This window comes from Lycium barbarum, chromosome 8, assembly GCF_019175385.1.
Source record: "Lycium barbarum isolate Lr01 chromosome 8, ASM1917538v2, whole genome shotgun sequence".
Taxonomy (NCBI): domain Eukaryota; kingdom Viridiplantae; phylum Streptophyta; class Magnoliopsida; order Solanales; family Solanaceae; genus Lycium; species Lycium barbarum.
Genome location: NC_083344.1, coordinates 122066607 through 122083024, shown reverse-complemented (window position 1 = coordinate 122083024; position 16418 = coordinate 122066607). Strand labels below are relative to the sequence as shown.

At 32.3% G+C, this 16418-nt stretch overlaps 1 protein-coding gene across 1 annotated transcript; it reads right to left on the bottom strand.

Moving 5' to 3' along the window:
- Window positions 1-8425: 8425 nt before the first annotated feature.
- LOC132607033 (protein PSK SIMULATOR 1-like) lies at window positions 8426-10428 on the bottom strand. Its single transcript, XM_060320821.1, has one exon. It carries the CDS (start codon window positions 10149-10151, stop codon window positions 8733-8735), a length of 1419 nt encoding a protein of 472 aa, XP_060176804.1. The 5' UTR covers window positions 10152-10428; the 3' UTR covers window positions 8426-8732.
- Window positions 10429-16418: the final 5990 nt, after the last annotated feature.

Here is a 16418-nt window from a genome sequence, read left to right as displayed (position 1 = left end):
TTGCTTTTTCTCTCTCTTCAGTTTTCTATATTCATCAAAGACATTATTCAGGTCTATAAGAGTTTGATCTAATAATTCTTGAGTTTCTTCACATTTAGAGCAGGGATGGGAACTTACCTTACTGCTTCCTTCGAGAGCCATGAAACGCACATTCTCAATTTCTTCAGATTCTTCATCTGAAATTTCATCTTCACTCCAACTGCTGAAGGCCCTTTGTTTTTGATAACTTCTAGTTGGTTTCTTTCTTGTCTCAGGACATTCAGATGCAATATGGTCATATTTTCCACATTCATAACACTTTCCATCATTTTTTTGCCGTCCAGTGGAAATCTTACCTTTTCTAAAGTTTGAGCTTCCTTTTTTGTTATTTCTTGATCTTCTCATGGCTTCTATCACATGCCTAGAAATCATAGCCATTTCTTCTTCTTTAAAGTCATCATCAGATTCTTCAACTTGAGCCTTGAAGGCGACCACTTTCTTCTTTTCATCCTTCTGGTATCTTTGTATGTGATTCTTTTCAAATGCTATTAGATTTCCTCTTAATTCATCATAGGTGAACTTATCCAGATTTCTATCTTCAAGAACAATTGCTTTGGTTTCCCAAGTCTTTGGCAGACTTCTAACAAGCTTTCTAACTTGTTGAGAGTTGGTATAAGTTACTCCAAGGGATTTGAGTTCTCCAATGATCTTGCTAAATCTTGTGAACATTGATTCGATGTTCTCATCGTCTTTCATCATAAAGGCTTCATAATCGTGTCTTAAAGCATCAATCTTCGTTTCTCTTACTTTTGATGTTCATTCATAAGTGACCTCAAGTTTATTCCACATTTCTTTGGCAGTGTCACAATTTGAAATTTTTGCATACTCTTCTCCACTTACTGCACAGTAGAGCAAAGCTATTGCCCTAGCATTTATTTGCAGTATCTCTTGTTGTTCTTTGGTAATGTGACTCTAGATCAATTGTTGAAGTTTCTGCGCCTTCCTTGTTTTCAGTGTCGGCTCTTGGAATAGGTTTAGGTCCTTTCTTAATCACAACCCAGGCTTGATAATCAGTTGACTGCACAGAGATTTTAAACCTTTCCTTCTAATGGCAATAGTGTTCACCATTAATGTATGGTGGTCTTGTTGTGGAGTGCCCATCTTGCAATATTGCTCCAGGAATTTGATATCCAGCCATTTGATCTTTTCTCACGTGCGGTTAAGCAACTGAAAGTGAGACCTTGCTCCGATACCAATTGAAAGTGCAAGAGGGGGGGGGGGGGTGAATTGTAAAAAATTTCGATCTGTTAGTCGACTAGGTTAAACCAGTAGTCGACTGCTTACTCAGTGATTGCTAAAGTAAGGTGCAGAAAATAAATGACACAAGGTATTTTATACTGGTTCAGATTCAATGTGAATCCTAGTCCAGTCCCCTTGGGTTGCAAGGGTGTTCTCTGCAGCTCTTTTATAAAGGTTTGGTACAATGGAGGTTTTGAGTGGAGTTCCTACGTCTACACTCAAATCACTCTTATTCTTTTTTATACAAAGCCTCACACAATATACTATAACTCTCTTTTCTTTTTGTTACACTATAAATCACTCAGACAAACAATGTTTATGAAAAGTAAAGGAGAGCACTGAGGGAATGAGACTAAGCATAGTTCGACTGTTTTGCGAAGCAGCCCTTTTATGGTAGTTTAGGCTCTTCACGCAGAGTAATCAACCTAAGGGATTTGATCCTTGGAAAAAGGAATTAGTGATCCTATTTCCAAGAATAAGGCTGGGGCTGTTGCTTCTTTCCTTGTGCGATGAGGCCGCATTAACAGTTGACAAGATTGTTACACCCCGTGGAATATTCCTCCTTTAATGGCGCAGATATCCTTTCCTTCCTTGAATTGATTTTGTACTGCTGGAGAGTATCTAGTCGGCTACCACAATATTCGCAGTATCCATTTGTAGGGAAAGGAAGATTTCACCAAGTTAAACTTATGTAAGCCCATCTCGTTTGGGCTGCCTTGTAGGCTGGGATGGGCTACCTTGTGGGCTCTCTTATTTCTTGCGTGGTTCAATTGTTTTAGCTGCACAAATAAAATTGTCATCAGAAAAACTTGACACTAACAATTTTTATGTGGGGACCACCTTAAATCGCCTCCAAAGGCGTTTTTGAAAATTTTTAACGCCACTGGAGGGACCAGTGGTGGAGCCGATCGGGTTTTATGGTGGAGCCCTATAGCGAATTATTTTACTGCGTTATAGGAGAGAGACAATTTGGTTTAGCGCAGTATGCCACCTTTTTTTTGTTGGGGTATTTTGGTTCAAAAGGTTTTTTTTGGGGTCATTTTGGTTCCGGACTCTTCATTCACAAACAATTTATTAATATGAACATCATTTCCAATTTCCGTTCTCAATCCTCATTTTAAATTGTCATTGAATCTTCCTAAAGTTTTTACTCCACTTTTGTCATCTTTTTGCCAACTATTATTATATGTATAAATTGGAGTTTGTTTCGACATGGTCAATTAGAATGATCAGCAGGCTCACGAGTCAAGTCTTATAATTACACATTTTTTCAGGTTTCACGATATTTTTGTAAAACAATTTCTGATGTATTATTTATTACTCATTGATTAAGATAATGCGCTTAGTGATTGAAATTCTCATGGAATCAAAACTCTTGCATCACTTTTATTATAGATTGTTTTTTTTAATATTCTGACTTTAATTTATTTATTTAACCCCCACAACTAAAAAGTTGAATTACTTAAATGCTCAACTAAAAACTTAAATTAATATACATAGTCAATTAGAATGATCATTAGGCTCATGAGTCACGTCTTGTATTACACATCTTTTCAGGTTTCACGACATTTTTGTAAAACAATTTTTGAAGTATCATTTATTACTAATTGATTAGGATAATGTGTTTAAAGAAATTCTCGCGGAATTGAAACTTTTACATCATTTTTAATCGATTGTTTTTTCCATATTCTGACTTTAATTTATTTATTGAACCCCATAACTAAACAGTTGAATTACTTAAACGCCCTTCTAAATAAATTAATATATTTAATATAATAGTTTTATATAATCAAAAATATCTAATATGATTTGTTATGTCTTTTCTTAAAAGGTTGTGTCCTTCTGGAAATGAGTAATGTTCTCCTTCAATTAGTTCCAACTTCCAAGCCACAGGTAATTTGCATAAAAATCGTCATAATTGTTTTATCTAGCTGCCTACTTTCATAGTTATTCTATAGTGGGTTATGGGTATTTCCAAGATTTCTCTTCTCTTACTATTTGCTATGAAAGAAATTTTGACGTGGCTAATTAAGTTCGCTCGAGTATTGTCTGTTTATTTCATTTATTTTTATTGTTGAACTCTTTAAATTCTGTGTAGTGCAATTTTTTAAATAGTCATCACTCATCAGGCTTCCAAAGTTTAAGCATATGACACTTTTATGTTCATGCTATATTAATCTATATATATGTAATTGCAAGACATAGGGCCGGTGACGTGGCGATCTCACAGATCAGAATTGGTATTTATCTTTTTAGCTGTTTTTTTTTTTTTTTTTTTTTGCCTTTTTATCCCATTTTCTATTAATTGTCAATTGTTTCCCTCAAAAAAATGAAGGCCTAACCATACGTTGCATCTCTTCAGCAAACGATACGTATGGTTTCCACGGGTTGTGAGTAAAAACTGATTTCATTGAAAATTTCAGTTAGAGTTTCCCATTAATTCATTTTTGCTATCAAGATCAATTTTCAGTTACAAAACAATTCCTCACCAACAAATCAAAAGGTTCTCCAAAATTACTTGAGGCTTTAGTACAGGAGGGAATCCTATACCATCTTCAATACTAGATGCTTCATTGGTCATCCGAAGTCAGAATAGCACCTCCGTCTACTTAAAAAATATTCACTGACAAGCATTAATGTTCTTACATATACATACAAACCAATAATGTATATTGTATAGCATAAAAAAACTAGCAGAAATCGCAAAACTTGTAGCTATAGCAGAAAGCCGGAGATTGGTACGAATAAGATGACAAAGGCAGAGAGCAAACGGTACTTAAAAGGTGAGTTACAATTATTTATATAGAAGTTGTAAAATTTTACATTCTTATCTTAATAAATTATCACTTTCATCTCACTCTTTGTTACCCATATCAGTCCATAATCTTGCTTTTTATGCCAAACCGATGTGTTGAATTATCCAGATTATACAACAAACAAAAAAAATCTCACGAAATTCAAAGTTTAAAGATTTATTGAGCGATAATCCATTTTTCCCTTTGAGATTAATATATAATCTTTTCTATGAAACTAACACATCTATTACTGTTTTTTTTTTATTCACTAAATTTGAAGATATGATGATTGACTTAGTTTTGGAATATGAAACATTATTGTGGAGGAATAATTGATGAATATTTGATTATCTTTTAGAAATGAATTTAAAAGTTTGCTTTTATTTTGGAGAAAGATGTTTTATCGGTGTTAATGCATGTCTCTGTCGAGTTTATTTACATTCATTAGTTCATCCATCATTTACAATACAACAGCTTCACCTTTGTTATTACTACACCTATAATTAGCTAAAAGAACAATTTTTTTGTTTTACAGATCAACATGTATATTAGCTAGCCGATCAAACAATACAGTGCAAGGGACAAGGATGGGTCAAGGTTCTACCGTCTCAGAATTTCTACTCCTTTTCCTTGCACCTATGCTTCAAAAGAGAAGGATTCAATGAATAATGACAGTGGAAGAAAAATCAGTCAGATTGTGAGCGGGCATGATCAAGAAATTGACAATTAATGAAGAACAAGAAGCCTCTTTGACCCTAGAAGGTTAACTAAATGCATCGAGAATATTTTGGTTTTACCTCTTATATTACTCTTTTACAAAGTGAAAATAAAATAGAAACTTGAGTTTAAATATAGAAATTTAGTATTAAAAAAATGTAGAAATGGTGTGTTCATTTTACTAATTAATTATGTTCATGCGTTAATAAACTCATTATCTTCTAAAGATATAAGGTAAAGAGAGTTTAATTAACTACTTTGTTTGCGTAATCTTATTGCAAGATTGATAACAATATTTTTGAATAGCGTTTAAATAGGAAGGAAGAGCGAGCGGACTTATATTGCATAACTTTTCTCTGTATGAAATAAGAGTTAGCTTCCCTTCCCAATAGGATTTTTTTTTTTTTTTTTTTTGCATATGTATTTTTTCCTTATACATTTAATTTTTCATCTTATTAATATTTGTCTAAGATTAAGTACTTTTATTTTTGTATTATAACTTTTCCTTAACTTTTCTACATCAATTAAATAACAAAATGAAATGTTGTCAATTAACTAGTTAATAATTATTTATGGCTAAGAAAATAATTCAGCATACATCTCTCTTATGTATAGATAGCTATAACATGGTTGTAGATTCTATATTATATTAAAAGCAGGATTTCCTAAATTCAAAAGTTATAATCTAAATATTTTTTTTATTAATTTAAATAATTTATTTATACAAAAAATTTAACTAAAAACACCAAATTTATTTGAAATGATGCAATCTTTCAGATTAGTTTTTACCAGATACTAACTGTTCGTGTTACTTCTAATCTTTGCTGCCTTTTCAGCATGTCTTACTGTTGCCTGCCTTTTCCCTCTTGGTTTTTCATTTTTGATGGGGTTATTTCAAGAGGTCTTCTTATTAATGTGTCAATAAAAGGAGATAAAGAGAAATGAATCTTTTCAAATGTGAAACCATTTGGTAGCTAGACTTCAAAGTTGAGATATTTTCATTCTTGATATCGAAAGAGATATGAATTAATCACAATCTTATTTAACATATTTTGTTTTCCGATTAACTTTGGTATGCTTTTGGATTAGATTAAAATGAGAATAGTGACCCAAGAAAATAAAAGAAATACTCCCTCCGTTTCAATTTATGTGAACCCATTTGACTGGGCACGACACTTAAACAGAGTGAAGACTTTTAAACTTGTGGTTCAAAATAAATCTTGAATATTTGTGTGGTTGTAAATCATTTCATAAAGTGAATTTGTTTCTAAATTAAGAAAGAGGTCATTCATTTTTGCACGGACTAAAAAGGAAATAGGTTCACATAAATTGAAACAGAGGGAGTATATTTTAGAGGACGTGATCTAGCCATATGATTTTCAGCAAAACAGTACACCCCTATAAAATGACTTAGAGCATGTTTGGATGGGCTTAAAAAAACTTATAAACAGTTTTTTTTAAGCTAAACCAAACAGGTCAACTTATTTTTTTGGGCTTATTTTAAGCACAAAATGGCTTATAAGTTGGCCAGCCAAACACTCAAAAAAACTGAAAACGGCTTATAAGCTGTTTTCAACAACTTATAAGCTAAGCCAAACGGGCTTCTAGTTTCGGACACACTTCTTGTATGTTAAGATCAAACACTTGCTCCCCCATACTATGAAAAACCTACACTTACGCCTCCCCTATGAGGCATATCCGTAACTAAATATATACAAAATTATTGAAATGCATATTAAAATTATGAGAATAATATTTTTTCCCGAAAAGTGTATCTTTTGAAAGTCTCAAATAAAAACTGAACACAAATTATACTGCATGACTTGACATACACGTGCGTGGAGAAATTAGTTAATGATAAAATGATATCTATGTGTGGTGCACCATACCAACGTTTGTGTCAATGTGTTGGTTAAAACGAATATGACAGTTAAAAGTTAAGATTATTGTGTAAAAAAAAAAAAGGACTTTAGTCCATAGGCGAAGAAAGTATTTTTTCCAATTTGATTGAAAACCAAACACCAAAACCTAACTCATTCATGGAACAAATTTCCTCAATAATTGTTTTACTTCATGCTAAACATACCCATAGTTTGCAACTTTGCATATTCTCTTTCACTGCACTGCATATTTTCCTTAAAATTTGGTTTATTGTTAGAATAAGTGGACACTCAACATTGTAACTGAAATAACATATTTGGAATGGGCTTAATCTGAACCATAAAGCTAGAATGGTGGGCCTTTAGTTTTAATATGACCAGCCCAATTGAAGGGCAAACAGTTCAATTTCTCTCCAGTCATTGTAGAAACAGTACAGTCAAACTAGGTGCGTAAAGTCAAACGATTAGGTGAATATGTCAATGTCAAGATGACCTCGAGTGTTTGTGAAGAACAAGAAAAAACTGATTTAAGAAAAGTCTCACTTAGCGTTAGCCAACTTCTTTAAGTTTCAAAGTCTCAAGGTGACACCACATTTAATTGTAATTGTTTAGAGATAGCTGTGAAAGTCTCTCACAAAATAATCGTCTATTCAATTTAAAGTACTCTTTACGCCAAAATGTGAAAGTGAAAAATGATAGTAGATCTAAATCTGATCACGTGCTTTAGAGACTAGGCACTAGCTAAGTAACTAGATATGTTAATCATTAGGAGGGAAAAATAAGAGCACTACTTACCAACTCATGTGGATTAGATTGTTTATTCATAATAACAATTACTTAATTGTTAAGAGTCAAAGATGCATTCCTAAATAATACAGAATAATTAATCAGTGCAATTTCTAAAATATCATGTGGCTTAATAATTAGGCTACCAAAGATGATATCAACCTTTAATTTATACTGAAATCAAGTCCTATAAAGGCTTTGCATTTGCATTAGAACTCAAATTCTTGAAAGACATGGAGAGTGGAAACTGTAAATGTTCACATTTTCAACATCAACGTGATGAGAAATATTGTTCTATATCCCCTGATAATTGTCCCAAGACCTGGCCTGAATTGGTTGGACTTTTAGGTGACAAAGCTGCAAAGGTGATTGAAGCAGAGATGCCACACTTACATATCCAATTCATACATCCGCCTTGGGCGTTGACTCAAGATTTTTGTTTCTCAAGAGTTCGAATACTTGTTGATCGTTTCAACAAAGTCGGTATGCCTCCAAGCATCGGCTGATCCTCTGCAATTTGATTTCCTTTCAGTCCAAATGAATGGGTGTTCTTATTATTTCTGGGTTATGATCAGATTGAACTAGTGTTTTCTCTTAGTCATTTGTATTGTTTTTTTTTTTTCCTAAAGAGTTTGGTTACCTGTACTGTGTCACTGTTTTAATTAGTGTTTGTAACTTGTAAGGAAATGGTTTCTATGTTTTGGACAAGTAATTTTCTTTCTGAATCCTTTCTTTTGACTCTTTCATACTAAGTGTTGCGTACCACCAACACAGTCAGCAAGGCCCTAGTGATGGGCCAGGGATGGCCCGGGTCACACTTATGATCGAATATGACTCTTACTTGATGGGCTTGATTAAGAAATAAAATTAAGTTCTTGCTATGGATTATAAATTTTGGCATGATGGTAAGCATTTTATCCTAACAACTGGTATTTCTAGCTCAGCTCTTATTCATCATTACACTAACTATGCAGCAAAATTTGGAATATGTTGATTTCTTTCTCATGAATTAATTCATATTTACACAAAAGCAAAAGGGAATTATTCAAACATCAAAATCTGGGCAAATAAAGAGATCAGTTAAAGACATACTCAGCATGAAACTGTTGTAGTATCCTGCTAAAAAGAATTAGGAAAATTGGAAAAACTAAATCAAGAAATAGTATTTGTATAAAAAATATAATTTCTCTTCCACAACCCAATGAATCCTAGCTAATATGTAACATGGTCTAACTATATGATTCAAAAAATCACCAGTTTTTCCAAGAACCACGAATCACGATTCACTCCATTGTCGATTCTCACACTTGCAAATGCAACTCAAACCGACTAAAATATCAGCAATGGCAGCTTCCGTCTTCTCTTTATCCGAATAATGCAGCGTCTGCAGCAACAAAACAGAAGGCTTGATATCGAACTTTGTCTTCTCCAAATTCCTTGCGAGTTGCCAATTTATAGTGTTATGAGCCATTGGCGCTAACCATTCCATTATATGCTTCAAAGCATCCCTCCACCCTTCAGCCAACGACTCGTCCTCATCCATACACTTCAAATTCCTGCTCAATTTTGCCCTCACAGTTCTCTTCAAATTCCCAGGCAACATTTGGTACAAATTTTCTCGTGAATTAACGTCTACAGCTTCAGATGGATTCGAATATTTCTCTACTAATGTGATCACATTAGCATAACGTAACGCGAGCCCTGAACCTCCAACAGTCGAAGGCCCCGCTGCATGAAACACCCTGTTGTTTTTTGCCAACTTTTCCGACCCAAAACCTTCGTCTTCACATAGGAAAAATATCGATTTTCGACTATAAAATCGAACCAATGTAGGCTTCGACGTCGTGGGGATAGGCCCGGACCGCGAAATAATTTGTTCCCTTATAGGTTCAATCAGACAATTCTCAGGTTGGACTTTGAGAATCTCTTTCTGTTGAGAAGAACGCATGTTCCGCAATGAAAGAAATGGAAGAACAGGTATATAAGGCCCGAAAACAAGGCAAATTCGAGCATATATTATACAAACAATACGTGCCATGTGACCAACACTTTTATCAAACGTTTGACTCCACAAAGAAATCTCCCTGAATTGTCGAACTTGTTTCCTTTGTTGTTCAAGTCTCTGATTAAACATGTCTAAATTAACTTTTTGCAATTGCCCTGATGCCTTTCTTTCCTTCCATTGTTTCATCTTCCGTTCCGATATCTCCAATTCTGTTAGATTCTCCAACGCCGCGTATAATCCTGACGTTGCATTGATCAGTTTCTCCATTTTGTCAACTCTTTTTTCAATCTCTTTCGACCCGTATTCGAGTTTTCCAAAATCTATTATCCCTAACTTCAGATCCGTATATACAAGATCAAAGCGATTTAGGCCAAAATCATTGCATTTATGGCCTAATCGCGCTACGGCTGCAGCAGCTTTATCAAGATCTTCAAGCCTCTCAGCACAAGCAAGGCTTAATAAAAATCCTTCGTCTTTCGAATTCAAATAAGCCACACCACGAGACTTCATCTCTGTTTTGAGCTTTGAAATCTCAGAATCGGATAAAGATTTGTATAAACAAAGCAATCTTGACATGATTTTCGCAGTCTCGAATGCTAAGATTCCCATTTTATTGGCCTCATCTGATATTTTTGAGCTCTTATTGTTGTCTGTTGTACTGAGCCAACCCATTCTTGCAAAACCAACCATTGAAGATTGATAGAATAGATAGATAGATAAAGGGTTTTTTTTTTTTTCAATATATAGCAGCAATGTTTGTTTTAAGAGATAGATAAAGGGTATGTTGTATATAGGAGCAATGTTTATTTTTTTAGGTTTTTGTTCGGAGTATAGATAAAAAAAAAAAAAAAGGTGGAAGCTGCAAGAATGATGAGTATGGAAATGGAGGGTATTTGAGGAGGAGGAAGAGGAGAAGAGAAACAACCTCGAATGATCTTCATTGGGTCAGGGTGTGTATGGATTATGATGACGCGTTTGGACGGTTGGACAGATATATCCTTTTTTTTTTTTTTTTTTTTTTTGATAAAACATGCAGCGAGGGAGCCAAGAATTCAAATAAAGGGATTTTAAAAAAAAATCAATAAAACTCAACAACTTATGTACAGTCAAACTTTTCTGTAACGGCATTATATGTCTGATATTTTTTTACTGTTATAGCGAGATGATGTTACAGAGAATATAGTATAATATAACATACATATAGAAGTCGATTTCAAAGAAAACTCGATTGTTATCGTGAAATGTTGTTGTAGAGAATAACTGTATGTGTAAAAATATTATTTCCTTCGTCTCAAAAAACTTGTCTTAATTTGCATTATGGGGTTCAAACTAACTAATTTTCAGTGTGAATTGGGACATAGGATATTTAGTTTTTTTTTTTTTTTAAATAAAATTTGCATATCTAGAAACTAATTAAAAAGTATTACAAATCACAATAGTTAACAATCAAAAGATTTAGAAAGTATTTAAAAAAATTACAATCAAAGAAAATATTTTTTGCTGTTCAAATAGCAAGTAAGACAATCTTTTAAGAAGGAGGAAATATTTTTTAATCTTATTTACATAAATATAATTTTCATGAAAGAAGGGTTTAATTGAATTTCTTGCACCCTTATGTCTTCGCCCGGTGGTAACAGGAAGAAAGAGAAAAACAATTGACAGGTGGGTCAGTTGAATTTTACTGAAGAGGGAGATATTTGGATTGACTTTTTGCTGTTTTTCTGCAGCTATTAAGGGATGGATGCCACGTATGAGGAATCTGGTTTTTGTCAGTTAGGAAACAGTTGGATTCGGTGATTGTCAAATGTTAAGGAAAGAGAAACAAATGTTGTGATTGTCAAATGTTGTTAGAGTCATCTGGCTGGTTTTGTATGTGACTCTCTTTTTCTTTACTTGGTCTTATTTTTGTCCCATTCCCATATTCACTTTCTAGGCTCATTCCAACTTATTAGATCATGTAAGTTGTGGGCTTAAATATAGACTATTAAAACTTGGCAGATAGAAAGGTTGTTTCCAATAGACCATTGGCTCAAGTAATAATTATATAAAATTAAAATTAATAAGTGTTGAATCTTTATAATTTTTTGTGTGTATTTATATTTTTTCCAATTTATAGTGCAAAGTTTGATTATGCACCAAATTTATGTAAGAAATATAGACTATTAAAACTTGTGGGCTTAAATACATTATAACATTTGTGTGACTGTGACTATACAAATTTTAATATTTGCAGTCTTAAGCATGTAATATTGTCATAAGGTCGTGTGATTATAAGGATTTTTAATATCATTGAGGGTGTGTTTTGTATGAAGGAAAAAAACTGAAAAATAAGTGATTTTTTTTTTAAAACTCATTTTTGGTATTTGATAAGCAAGTAAAAGAATATTCCTCAAAAACATTTATATATATAATCTAGGAGGTGGGGTGAGGTGGGGTTAGGAGTGACGAGGAGTGAAATTGTCAAGGAGTGGGTGAGGTGGTCTAGACTGACCAGACCGAACCAGTTTGGTCCTGCCATATTAGAATCCATGAGTGAAAGAGTCACCGCTCAATATTTGCTGATAAATCTATAGAGCATTTCAAAATTGAATCAATCAAATGTATAATTACTATGAACATGAATGGTTCTCTGTTGCATTATCCAATTTGATGTCCGCTACTTTCGTTTTACTTAATTTTTTTTTTCTTCGGGTATCTTGTAAGTCTAAATATTCCATTTCGTTTATGTCATCCTATTTTATTTTTAATCAACTCAAAAACGGATAATTTAAACAAAAAATGAAAATGATTTAACTTAAACATCTCATTTTATCTTTAGTGACAAAAGTTTAATAGCCATGCATACAATGTTGTGAAAACCACAAGTTTCTAAAGTTTTATATGCTATAACCACACAAATATTATGACATGTTAATTACATGTTTCAAGAGTCTTCGTTTCTTTGTTAAACTTAAAACTCCATGTCCAATCATATAAGTTCACATAAATTGAAACGATGGGAGTAATAAAAATTACGATCTCTGTTAGTGTTTATATAACACGCTTTCCTTTTTAATCTATTCTCAAAGGACTAAACATGATTTACAAAGTTGAAAATAATTAACTCCGAGAAGCCGTAACTTTAACTTAAACATATAGAGAATAATTGATGATACGTTCTCTTAGCTTTCTCAAATTAATTAATTTCTCAATGGTCTTTTCCTTTTCTATTACTTAATAAAAATAAATTTCATCAAAAGGTATAAAGAATGAAAATTTGATTGTGCATTCAAACATGTAAATTTGTAATATCATATATTCCGGTCTATCCTGTGGGAATTCTCATGTTTCTTTTTTCCATTAACTTTTTACTGTTATATATAGTGAAGAAGTGTATATCCTAAAACAGTGGACGTAACAAACAATTCGTTTTTCGAGTAACATAGATATACCGACATGTCAAATCTAAGAACTAATTGACTAATCATTATACAAATGCCATGCACAATCAATTTTCGTGTTCATAACAATATTGCAGAATTAACCATGACAAATTACCAGATTTTTTTTTAGACTTTAGCATCGGCGGCAACACTATAATGATTAATTTCCGATATAAACGAATTTTTTTATGTTTGACCACAGTTTAGTATTAATATATTATAAAAAAATTTCACACGTTATTTTTAAATGTATTATGGGCAGGTGACATTAATGATGTTATGTGGTACAATTATTGAACTATACCGACCTGAAAACAGATATATCTCATATTTGAATTTCTCTCGAATTATTATTGATACGTTACGAGAATTTTCCAAGAAAGATTTCATGGCATATTATATATGTTGACTGGAGAACATGGAATTTAATTTGTAGCCCCGCTACGATAATACTTTAATTCAGAAAATTTAAATAATCACCACTACATTTTCTTGTTGCTATCTCTCGTCTTTCCTTTTGATACTCCAAATGTCGAATTGTTAACGTTAATAAGTTTTTGTTACGACGGAATCATTTTTCAAAACAATATTTGATGAGAATTGTTATACTGGTATATATTAATTAGTTACAGAAAATGTGTTCTCCGCCAAAAAAGACATTATTGTTAATCTACTCACCCAAAAATTTCACTAAAGCAATCTCCGATTTGCTAATATTATCATTAATTTTTTTTGTTTTTTTGTGAAAAATATTTTCCACCCACCAGCGTCCAAACACCAATAAATTAATATATTCCTTGAAATAAAATATATCTTTCATTAAAAATCTTGTAATTAAGAAGTATAATATAAAATATCAACATTATAAGCTATCTAGTCATAAAGAAGAGGAAGTTCGTTTCGAAGAACATAGAAAATTTCGAGGTGGTTTTACACCTATTAATTTCTTAGGTGGTTTTACACCTATTAATTTCTTCAATTTCAACTCCATATAAAATATTCTTTTTACTATTGGTTTTATAGTTTTACCAGTTGAGGATATTTATTGAAAGAAAAAGCAATAGAGTTGAATGAGTCAATGTGAGAAAAAGATACGTATACGAATTATGGACTTTGACATGAAATTGAAATTTTGGCATTGAAGATTTGGCAGTAATGGACACGAAATTCAACATTAGATTCCACAGCTGTTTTGGTAAAAAAGGGAATGTTGGATTCATTAAGAAACGCAATAGGAAAAATCCTTGTTGGTTCCTTAAATCCATGAATTCCTTTAAAAATATTTAAAATTTAATACTTGAAATAGAGGTAAATTGATATAAATACACAAAATATATAAGTTTTTGAGGAAGGATATTTAACTTACCACCCTTAAACATGCTAAACCACTTGGTATAATTTTTGACATATGTACAACTTATTTATTTCTGTATAAATTAATAATTTTATCGAATATAATAATATTTTATATTGTCTTAAAATTGTGAATTCCGTCTTACTTGAATTAACAAACCGTGTTAGATGATAATACTATACTATTTTTTGTTTTTGTTTTCTGTTAATAACACTTCTTGCTTTCACTTTCACATACTCATTGATTGCTTTTCCGCAGTCAAGTATTTGATATTATAGTCATTTCCACACCAAGGTAATATGCCGTTTTTAATCATGTTCCGCCTATGACCAAAAGCTTCACATCATCCTTGCATCAAATTATTCCCTCTTCATTAACTTGTGTATTACTCCATTTTATTAAAATATATATATATGACTAACTTTTTTTTTATTATAAAACAGACATATACACCATTGTATTTTTTTTTCATATAGTAAGTGGATTTATCGTAGCTATTGCTTAATATGTTCGTGCCTGATTCTTTTGTGACTAATGATAAGTTGATCATTGTATTTGTTCATTAGTATGATATATATTTACATGAAAATTTCGTTTGAAAAGTGGCAAATGATTTGGGTACGAAAAAAATAACTTATAGTTTATATAGTTTTTTTTTTGGCATGACTTGTATCTATATATAACATATATTTTATTACTTAATATGATTAATTAAAATAAATTGGTAAAGCAATTGATTGTTTATTCATAACGAATGAATATAATTTGGTGCAAGAATAAAATCCAACACATTTTAATCTACTTATGTCGGTCAGAATTTAACAGTAGGATTTTCTGATTATTAAAATTTTGCTATTTAAGTACATGATTGGATTTGTGTGTGAAACTCTGATTCTTGACTTGGTCTTTAGTTCAGTTCCCATCTTTAAATTGTCATCTCATTCCACTATGTACACTTATGAGTTATGAATAATATTTTGGAAAATGACAAGAGAAGTCTCCACTTAAGCTCTAAAATCCAAATGCTGCTGCAAGCTACCCCAGCTGTGACTAATGATTAATGTCTACTAGTGTTTCCATGGCTTATTCAATTCTTTATGCATTCCCTTTAATTTTTGGTACGGATATATGTCATATGCATTGATAGTCTAATGAATTTATTACGCAATTAGTATAATTTCATTAATTATACAGAAAAGGACCTAAAATATCCTTGAACTATTAGATTTGGTATAAAAATACCTTTCATCCATCTTTGGGGCCTAAAATACCCCTGACGTTAACCTTTGGGGCTTAAAATACCCCTGACGTTAATCTTTGAGGCCTAAAATATTTTTATTTTTAACGGATCCGTTTCATTTATTACGTGGCACTCTTTGATTGACTAGACATATAATTAACTAAATCTAATTAATTCCCAACCCATTTAACCTGATCCACCAACGAAACCTTGACCCGCCCCAAATAAATCCTAACAAACCAAATTGAAAAACCCTATAACCCATTTCATTATAAATCAGCCGCCTAGTCTCCTTCCTCTTCTTATTAGGGTTCTTAGAAAATGCAAATTTCTTCTTGGTGTAATGTTGAGAACATAAACTGGGCGTTATATGTGTCACCACGTCAAGTAGAGGACATACTAACTAGGCGTTTGGACATACGATTTGAAATCATGGTTTGAAACCATGAGATGAAATCAGCGTTTGGACATGCATTTCATCTCATGGTTTCAAACCATGGTTTGAAATCCCAAATCATCCAAAAAGGCATGATTTCGGGTTTCAAACCATGATTTCAAAATTTTTAAATATAAAACTTGACCCATAATTTTATATTTTGTAAAAAAAGACTCATAAGTTGGTAGATATTTTTAACAATTACTCCCACCAACCATTTACCAACCTTTAATAATGTCTACCATGTGGGAGGATTATATTAAAGAGTAGTTACATTACTATTCATGTTAAATTTTCTTTTTTATTGAACTAAAATTTGATCAATTGATGTTGCATTTTCGAAAAAGGGCCTAAAATACCCTCAAACTATTAAAATTGGTGCAAAAATACCTTTCATCCACCTTTGAGCTCCCAAATACTCCTATCGTCCACCTTTGAGTCCCCAAATACCCCTGTCATCCACCTATGGAGTCTAATACACCCTTATTTCTAACAGCCCCATGTT